Below are 10,600 nucleotides of genomic sequence, written 5' to 3' on the forward strand. Positions count from 1 at the left end.
TCGAGAAAAAAAAGTGATTTCTAGGGAATAAAATGGGTTTTAGATTAAATTATAGAAAAAAATGTAACTATTTTTTTCCAGTTAAGCATAGGATGTTGTGTTCCTTAGTGATTACATATATATATATATATACATATGATGTTATGTGTTCCTCAGTCATTAAAGATATATATGTATCTATGTATATATATATATATATGTATATATAAATATATATATATGTATGTATGTATATGTATATGTATGTATGTATATATATATGTATATGTAATGTATATGTATATGTATAGATACATCTATATATATACATATATTTATGTATATATACATCTATATATATACATTACATATACATATATATATAGAATGTGTATGTATATATACATGTATATATATACATTACATATACATATATATATAGAGTGGGTGTATATGCATATATACAGTATGTATGTATTTATAGATATAGGTGTACATCTATATATACATACATATCTGTATATATACATACATACATACATATATATATATATATATGTATACCTATATATATGTATATATATCTTATTTAGATCTCAAATTTAGTTATTAGCACTTGTCAATGACTTCGCTGCACATGTTACAAGCCTTAGAAAAAGTATGGAGGCCATCACACACCAATAAAATTGATACATGCCATCAACACTCATACCCCAATTTCAGTTTGAGTTGATTATTTCTTCCTTCAAATAATACACATTTCTGTTTATGAGTCATCGTTTATATATATATATATATCTATCAAAACCATAGATGACAATTGAGCAAACCACGTCATGCATACTTTTCCCAGAAGTCCATAGCAATTTTACTGAAATATAGTTGCATCCTTCTTTGAAATGAATAATTTTCCTTTTCAGGCTAGAGAGAGTCGCACATTATTAATAGAGGAACTCATTTCTTTAAGTGCCATCATATATGGGGCCAATAATATTCCATAATAATTACATTTTTAGTTACACCAAAGAAGCTCTGCGCGGCTCCCAGCATTACACGCTAACTGGCGCGGGTGCTTAAGGCGCAACTCGTGGGCCCGTCTTCAAATAATATCCTTGGTAGGTTGGACCGCAGTCGGACTACCCCCTCAACGGCGGAACTGGAACACTGGTCTTCCCCGCCCCCATCGTGGAGCACGGCAGCTTTACTGTTCTTGCGGTGTAGCAGAAGCGGCAAGATCCACCCACCACACTCGACTATAAAGGGCGACGGGCGTTCCTGCACCTCTTCGGTCTTGTGGTCGTTTGAGGTGGTGAGAGAAGTGAGCGGCGTCGTGTGGCTCAGAAGTCTGCTCTCTCTATCTCTATCAACGTCTTGCTCTTCGAACACACTATCTGTTTATCTCGGCCGCACTTCTCTCCTCCACACGAATATTGTCGGGGTTCTTCTGATATAAATCTGCCCTTGGTGTTTCTAGTCAAGATCAGGACCTAGAGTAACTGAAACTGACTGGGAATGGCGGCGTTTTCCCACCCAACACCGGCGCCGTCGGCCAGGCTCCTTCCTCGTCAACCAATCTCGAACCGCCTGTTCGCGTCTTCCTCGTACCGAAGCTTTCTCGTCGGTGATTTAGCACGGCTCTCTCTACGGCGGTCGAGGCGGCGAAGAGATGCTGGGGTGAGAACGTGTTGGTCGCCGGTGATGAGGGCGGTCCTCGAACTCGAAGGATCAGGTAGGGCACGGAGAGCGCCGGATGTTGTCGAAGGGCAACTGGGCAAGGAGCGGTCCGAGGTAGTGTTGCCGAGGACTCCTCATGATGCTTTCTTTACCTTGTTGTGTATTTCATTGCGATGGGTGGTAGCCTATTGAATAATAAAACAGGTTTGATTGCTTTTACTCCGATTCTTTCGCCGGATGATGATTGGTTTTTGGTAGTTTGGAGCAGTAAGCTGCGTTTCTGAGCTAATTTTCTAATCATTTGGTCTTAGCCTTTTCTAACTTGCTCTGAAGATGATTAAAGAATATAGTTGCGTTTAAGTTAATGATCTGCAATCGTGAATCGGTGAAGATTGCGGATATTGATGTTCAGTATCAGCCAAGTGCAACCTTATTCCATTAGATTTGGGCTGAACTTGCCGTTTTGTGGTTTCTGTCTGAGGCTGCGTTCATTTGATATAGTTTTGTAAAGCATCTCAATCATCCCGTTTCCTTAGAAGAAGAATCATGTTTGATTTAATGTTCAACTAATCGGCCTTGTGCACAATAAATAACCTTCACATCCCTCCTAACTTTTTAGAACATGTGTTCGCATTGATGTGACGCAAGCAGGACAATGAGTTGTACAAGTAATGCCCATCTTTTTCAATTTTATAATTTTTGTTGAAAATTTGCTATTTGTCTCAATAGGCAGTCCCAAATTCTGTTCTATTAATTGTCTTGCCATGTTATTTTTTACCTTATCAAAAAAAAAAAAAAATGCAAGTTCTGTTGGTTCACTATCAGCAAGCCTCGATGTCTATCGAAATCAAATGACTGATTTATCACTATTTTACTAGTAACAAATGTTACTTGGGGATTGTGTGGTTCTTTCTTCTTGGAAGTACCATGCTACTTGAGATAGTATTTCTTCCGAATGCCCGATTAATCTATCAGTTCGTGTTTGCTTGCTTTAGTGTTATTGCTTACGCTAACCTCCTAGAATGGTCAATGGGGATTTTGACCTTTTTTTGGCATCCCAATTTTTTTAGGCATAAATAACGGCTCCTATTTAGATGCAAGGTGACACCTGAGGCATTTAATGAAGCAAATAAATCTATCGATTACACAGTATTTGAGTTCTTATGAGAGAGGACAATGTCAAAGTGACTTGTATTTTGTGTTCATCTTTTTTCTTCCATTCACAAAGCACATGCCCTCCCATGCATTACAAAATGCCATTTATACTGCGTAGAAACTTATTTAAACTGACTTATAGAAGCATTTACTTTTTGTTTTAAATCATCCTTCCTTTGACTTTTAACTTGAAATTAAAAAAAAATGTTTTTGGCATATCAGTTGTCAAAATTCAAACAATTTGATGGTTTTCCAGGTCGTAAATTTGAATTATATGATATCAGAAAGAGGAGCTTGTGGAGTTGGTTTTATTGCAAACTTGCAAAATAAAGCATCCCATAATGTAATTTTGGATGCTCTAACAGCACTTGGCTGTATGGAACATCGTGGCGGCTGTGGAGCAGATAATATCTCTGGTGACGGGGCTGGTTTGATGACTTCAATTCCGTGGGAGCTGTTCAATGACTGGGCTAGCAAACAGGGAATATCTTCTCTAGATAGAAGTAACACTGGTGTTGGGATGGTTTTTCTTCCTGAAGATGAAAATTATATGAATGCAGCAAAAACAGGTAAACAATTTCCATGCATTTCACTGTCATTGCTCTTTTCTGCTAGCATTTTTTTGGCTTTTGATGCAATAGCAACAAATTCTAGAGCATAGACGCCATTTTATTTCTGTTTTCTTTACTCTTATTCTCCTTTATTTTCTAAAGCTTTATTTATTTAGCATGTTTATCCGTGCCAATGAACTGCTATATAAAATCAATTCTCATCTCCTTTTCATTTATGATTTGTTTTTTGTTTCTCTATTACTTTCCTGTTGCTTCATTTTTGCTTAAAAACACCCTTATAAACAAATGATCATGTCTGTTAGAAATGAATCAACAGCAAGTATAGGAAAATGAAATACGCCCAACCTGAAAGCATCAGATTTAGCTAACCTTGATAGTGCTGCAGAAGCATAATTTTGTAACTTATTTAATTAAGTTCTCGATATGAATGTTATTACCTTTGTTAACCTTTTAAATGATTTATTAGGAAGGCTTCATTGTTGGATTACAAAATTATTTTTGGGTCTTCATATACATATTTTCTCTTTATTAAGATAAAGAATTACAGACACAATATGGTGATATAATTTTATTTTTTTAGAAAGTGTAGAGATAACAGCTTGTTAGCTATATATCCCAATTTTAAATTATATCACAATATTGTGTCTGTAATTTTTTATAAAAAATGAAGAGAGAATATGTATATGAAGCCTCAAAACTAATTTTGTAATTCAACAATGCAGTCGTCTTAATAAATCATTTAAAAGGTTAACCAAGGTAACAAAAATCATATCTAGAACTTAATTATATAAGTTCCAAAATCATACTTCTGTAGCACTATCAAAGTTGGTTGAATTTGATGCTAATTAAATGAGAAGCTGCTAGATAGCATCATTTTTGATCTGCTTTTCATATATGATCCTATTTTTGCTTCTCTATCACTTTCTTCTTACCTTTAAGTTTCTATTTCCTGAAAAGATCCTTGTACAAATACTAAGAGGGAACATCCCTTTGTTGCGACATATAAAGATTAAAGATTAAATATTTTCTTAATATTGTTGCATTCAATATAAAGCTTCTAAATCTTGGACCAAGAAATCAAATATTTTGTTAATATTGTTGCATTCATATAGAAGGCTTCTAAATCATAGACCAAGTCCCGAATCCACATCAGGCTACCTGATAGAAATGATTAAACGGGAAGTATATGAATAAGAGTTTGTTAACTATATGCACAATTTAAAATTATATCACAATATTATGTCTGTAATTCTTTATCAAAATAAAGAGAGTATGCATATGAAGTCTCAAAAATAATTTTGTAATCCAACCATATAGTCTTCTTAAACAATCATGTAAAAGGTTAACAAAGGTAACGAAAATCATATCGAGAACTTAATTATATATGTTGCAAAATCATATACTTCTGCATCAACTCTTTCAGGTTTAGCTGAATTGGATGCTAATGAAATTAGAAGCTGCTAGATAACATTATTTCTTCTCTTCTTTTCATTTATGATCCATTTTCTGTTTCTTTATTACTTTCCTGTTACTGTTAAGCTTCAATTTCTTCAAAAATATTTTTATAAACAATTGATTATGTTTGTTGGATTTCCTGTTTCTATGGCTACGCTTTTGGATGATTTCTCTAGTTTTATATTATCATTGTTCTTGATTTGACTACTTCTAACAATTGCCTTAATTTTTTCTGCATTTTGGCATTCAAAAGTTTCTAATTTTAGCTCTGTACAGTTATCATGAAGACTTTCTTGGAAGAGGGTTTGGAGGTTATCGGCTGGAGACCTGTTCCTGTAGACACGACAGTAGTTGGTTACTATGCAAGAAAAACAATGCCCAACATACAACAAGTGTTTATCAAAGTACCAAAAGAGGAGAGTGTTGATGACATTGAAAGGGAATTTTACATATGCAGAAAGCTGGTTGAACGAGCAGCACAAGCAGAAGAGTGGAAAGATGAGATGTACTTTTGTTCTTTGTCTAATCAGACAATTGTCTACAAGGGAATGCTTCGCTCAGCTGTTCTGGGCCAATTTTATCTGGACCTACAGGATGGCCTATACAAGTCTGCATTTGCAATCTATCATCGTAGATACAGCACAAATACTAGTCCTAGATGGCCTCTTGCACAGCCTATGAGGCTGCTGGGTCATAATGGGGAGATCAATACCATACAGGTCTCTAAATTGATTTATCGTGGTTAAACACATTTCTTTCCACATTTAGCACCTTTGAAGGGCCACTTCTTATTGCTGCCTTGTGATAACTCATATAATAGATCGTGTGATAGGGAAACTTGAACTGGATGCAATCTCGAGAGACAACTATTGAGTCTCCTGTTTGGCGTGGTCGGGAAAATGAAATACGCCCATATGGCAACCCGAAAGCATCAGATTCAGCCAACCTTGATAGTGCTGCAGAAGTATGATTTTGTAACTTATCTGATATTTTTAAGGTCTTCCAGTTTAATATTATAAAATTCTCGATATGATTTCTGTTACCTTGTAAACTTTTAAATGATTTCTTAAGAAGACAACAATTTGGATTATGAAATTTATTTTTGGTCTTCATGTACATAATGTCTCTTTATTTTTGATAAAGAATTACAAACACCATATTGTGATATAATTTAAAATTGTGACATATAGTTAACAAACTGTTATTCCTATACTTTATGTTGATTCATTTCTATCAAGTCGCCTGATGTGGAGTCAAGACTTGGTCTGTGATTTAGGGTCCGTTTGGGACAACTTATTTGGTGCAGTGCATTTTGAAAATGCATCCAGGACCGTTTGGGTAAATTGTGTTTTGATAGCTTATTCAGAGAGCTGCGTTTTCAAATCGCTGAAATCAACATTTTCACACTGTTTTTGGCTAGGTGTGGTGACAACTTTCTATCTACGGTCTGGATTTTTTTAAAAAAAAATTATAATAGCCACCACAGCTTTTTGAATAACATATTATTTTTCAGCAGCTTTTTAATAAGCCACAGTTGCCCCAAACAAACCCTTAGAAGCCTTCTATATGAATGCAACAATATTAAGAAAAATTTTAATGTTTAGTCTTTATTTGTTACAATAAATAGATTCTCTCTCAGTAGAAAAATAGCCTACTTATTGTTCTATTTTGGCCATAAATAAATAATGCATAGTTTGAAGAATTGTTTTAATAATGGTTTAGGTGTTGGAGCATTTTTCTTTGCTGTGTGAGCCTATTGATAGTGAAGTAATGCTATCTTGAGGCAACGATGCATTTCTAGTCTCTGGTATCTAATGGGCATTATTGTTGGATCCAAAAAAATTTGGAGGGAATGACAATACTCGAATAAAATGAACTCCAGCGGACCAATAAATCATGAAACATTCGAAAAGCTTGTGACTGTCTTTCTGTAGAGGGCCAGTCTTACATCCTCGGATGTTGTGCTGGAGGCTAGTAATTTCGAACGAGCCAAACACGAACACGAGAGGGCCAGTCTTTCTGTTCATGAACCGGTTTCGAACATGAGAGGATTTTCGAACGCGAGCAATTTCGAACGAGCCGTACATGAGCCAAGCTTGAGCTAGCTCAAACTCAACTCGTTTAAAGGCCTAGCGAACACTACTGACATGGGCATGATGTTGGTGCCCTCGGTGGAACCACAGGCCGGCGAGCTTGGTGGGAGGAGTTGTGAAGTTGGGGAAAACTTGTTACAGAATTTTCTGCCCACAGGAACAATTCGGCTCTTAAGGGCCTCTATTTACCTTATTTAAAATAGCATTAGGGTTCTTTTATTTTCCTTCCTATAAAAATATTGTTTAAATTGTATTTTGGATACTTTTGTCTCTTTGTATGCTATTGGAGATTTTTTTTCTCTGGTTTCTTTTCAGTTGGAGGGTTGTATCCTATTTCTTTTCAAGTGGAGTAGTTGTAGTTTAATTGAGAGTAGGTAGTGGATCCTCCTTGATGTTTGAATCCCTCTTACATAGTCACCGACTACCACCCTCACCTTCACTATTTTCTACGAGGACAGCAGAGTAGGTAGTGGATCCTCCTTGATGTTTGAATCCCTCCTACATAGTCACCGACTACCCTCACCTTCACTATTTTCTACGAGGACAGCAGAAGTCGCCCCTTGTACTTCTCCAAACCGTCTTCATTTTAATTTTTTCCTATTTTCATTATCTAACCATCCTCTATCCCTTTTTTTGATCTTTATATATTATCTGGAAATTCTAAATCGGTGTCTAACTTTTATATGATTTTTATTTAATCATTATCCTATTAGACCATCTTTATGGCTTCTTGAATAAAGTTTTTATTTTGGAATCCTAATTTTACATTTTTTTTCTCAAGTCCTGAAGTCCTTGTCAAGAAGCCAATGAACCTTGATTCTTGGTTCTTATAAGCCGTAAAAGGCTATTGAACTCCATGTGGAGCATTAGCCTAGAATATTTTATGGTTTCCAATCACTTTCACATCAAATTTTCAAATTATCAGTGTCAGTGTTCACTGGTGTTGTGAACTTGCTCTCTCTCTCTCCTTTCTTTCTCTTTCCACGGTTGAGGAAGGTGAAAAGCCTCTGGAAACTACAAGCTTTATGCGTATAGTATATTATAGTTCAACTTTGTTGCCCTCTTTGGTGTAAAATTATGGGTAAGGTTGCGAAAGTTATTGTGCTACTATTTTATTCTTATAAAACTTTAGTTACTTGCAAGTTTGTGATGGCGATTATTTCCACAAGCAGATATTATTATTTGTTGGATAATAGGTTATCATTTCTGCTTTCTATGTTGTCTCTTGTTTATATGTATTTTCTCCACTTTATAAACTAATTTCTTATTCTAATCATTTAACTTTGTGCAGTTATTACTGAGAAGCGGTCGAAACCCGGCTGAGGCTCTTATGATGCTTGTCCCAGAGGCATATAAGAACCACCCCACATTGATGATTAAATATCCAGAGGTTATGTTATCATGCAAAGCCAATTCTTTGATGGAGGCGGTTTTTCTTTCATCATAGAAACATGAAATTGATACTTATTCACTTTGATAGTTTTTTGTCAACTTCCATTTTTCATGCTTTCAAGTATGAGCTGACATTAAATTAAGTTGTTTGGATTCGTTCTTTCCAGTCTAAACTACATATATTATGCTTGGACATCTATAGGTAAGGTTTTTCTTTTTCTATCCTTCCGTCCTCAATTTTGCTTTCATGTTTCAGGCAGTTGATTTCTATGACTATTACAAAGGGCAAATGGAGGCATGGGACGGACCTGCTTTGCTTCTATTCAGGTAATGTTTTAGTGAAACTATGATGGCTGTGGACTGATATTTTTTAGCTAATATTTATTTTGGCTGAAGCGCATCAATTTTGTATTTTCTAGAAAATAACAAGATGATTTTGATGTGAGTATTGCATTATCGCAGGACCAAACAAGTAGTAGTTTAGATTTTACTCTGCCTCTTGTAGAGATGAGGAGTTTGTTTCTACTAAAAGAAGAGTTTTCTATTTTATAACATTGTTTTTTATTCTATATTGTTAATGAATTTTTTATTCTATATTGTTAATATTCATTAATTGGCTTTTTCAGTGTGTCCCATCTGTTATCTTTTTGCATTATGACAACCCATTGAATATTTGAACCATTATCTTGTATTTATGTAGTATTTGTCGTTACAATTGAAGAAGTGAGCTTATACTCTTTAAGATCAAGTGCTTGCTTTGTTACTTAATTTTATTTATTCATTATTAAACGTGGATTTTCTAGGCTATGGCTACATATGTTTCTTTGCATGAGTTGAGGGATGCTGATTCTTTTAACAAAATTTTTATTAACATGAATTCTTGAAAATGGTACTAATGAATGCTAACATATTATTTTTATAGAATATTTTAAGGACATGTAAGAGTGTTGAGTTTAGTTTCACATTAGATAGTAAAAAAAAATGTTGGTTTAGAAACGCCAAATGATTGGTTAAATCACCCAAAGGCGTAAGCTTTTTTGAGTTTAAAATTGATTTTACCATTGGTTGTTTTGAGCCAACTTCTAATCCTTGGTTCTTGTTCCTTAATAGTTCATATCGAAGTTGAAAGTTCAACTAAAATTACGTGGTTCATGCATTATGCAGCTTCGATCGGGCTCAGAGTTTTCGACCATGGTTGAGCGTGATTCAGGATAAGTTGACTCCTCTGGTTGCTTTACGTGATGGGGTGTACTCTTAGTGCTTGGTTCTTAATATTTTCAAAATTTTTTATTTGAGACTAATGTCCAATGTGAGAGTTCTCACACGAGGAAGAGATCTTCAGGGAACATGAGGGTATTGGGTTTATTTGCAAATCAGATAGTTTAAAACAAATTTTGGTATAGAAATACTAGTGGTCAGTCCTCATCTAAAGGCCCAGGTTTTTGAATTAAAAATGAATTTACTATTGGTGTAGTTTGGTGCAGGTAGTGTTTGTTGCTTGTGGTCAAAATTCATTCCTTTTTCTGTCTTTTTATAAAATGCATGATTGTAATTTTCTACTTTATTAGAGTTTCGTGATATAAAATTTGATTACACTCTATATCTTTATTGTTTTGTTTTCTTCATTTGTACACTGTTATTTATAGGAGCATTCTTTCCAAAGCTGTGTTTTTTTTTTTTTTTAATGTTTATAAATTGCTCATGTTCTTGGTGGGAATTTGTTTCAGCGTTTTCCAGGCAACCTTCTATTCTTATTGTAATAGCTTCCATCTTTTATCAATCTGAAGTATGCTCTATTTTGCGGCATAAATAATTTTCTTTGCTATTTGATTGCCATTGTTTTATTTTACACAGTGATGGAAAGACTGTTGGGGCATGTCTTGATCGAAATGGTTTACGCCCCGCTAGATATTGGAGGACAGCTGATGACATGGTCTATGTTGCATCTGAGGCATGTACATATTATAAATCCTAAATTTATTTAGGTCTTTTATTATAGCTGTTAATTTTTTTTTTTGGGTTTATCTCAGATGGTTTGGTCATATTAAACGTCGACCATTTGATGATCCAATTAGAATAGTAGATGTTTTAAGTTCGACGTTTGTTAAGAAAGGCAGAGGTAGGCCTAAGATGAATTGGGCATATTGTATAAAGTTCGACGTTTGTTAAGAAAGGCAAAGGTAGGCAAAGGTAGGCCTAAGATGAATTGGGCATATTGTATAAAAAATGATCTTAATTTATTAGAATTAAATGAAAATATGACACTAAATAGGATGCAAT

General features: G+C 34.7%; 1 protein-coding gene across 1 annotated transcript in view; it reads left to right on the top strand.

The window, feature by feature from the left end:
- Positions 1–1,125: 1,125 nt before the first annotated feature.
- LOC110034398 (ferredoxin-dependent glutamate synthase-like) overlaps positions 1,126–10,600 on the top strand; it is a 28,038-nt gene continuing 18,563 nt past the window's right edge. The window contains exons 1-7 of the mRNA XM_020738668.1: positions 1,126–1,767; positions 3,065–3,377; positions 5,112–5,554; positions 5,668–5,799; positions 8,220–8,318; positions 8,577–8,647; positions 10,175–10,271. Coding sequence (XP_020594327.1) covers positions 1,492–1,767; positions 3,065–3,377; positions 5,112–5,554; positions 5,668–5,799; positions 8,220–8,318; positions 8,577–8,647; positions 10,175–10,271 — 1,431 coding nt within the window. The 5' untranslated portion in view covers positions 1,126–1,491. The remainder of the gene's footprint in view (positions 1,768–3,064; positions 3,378–5,111; positions 5,555–5,667; positions 5,800–8,219; positions 8,319–8,576; positions 8,648–10,174; positions 10,272–10,600) is intronic.

Source organism: Phalaenopsis equestris, unplaced genomic scaffold (genome assembly GCF_001263595.1).
Source record: "Phalaenopsis equestris unplaced genomic scaffold, ASM126359v1 Scaffold000002, whole genome shotgun sequence".
NCBI lineage: Eukaryota > Viridiplantae > Streptophyta > Magnoliopsida > Asparagales > Orchidaceae > Phalaenopsis > Phalaenopsis equestris.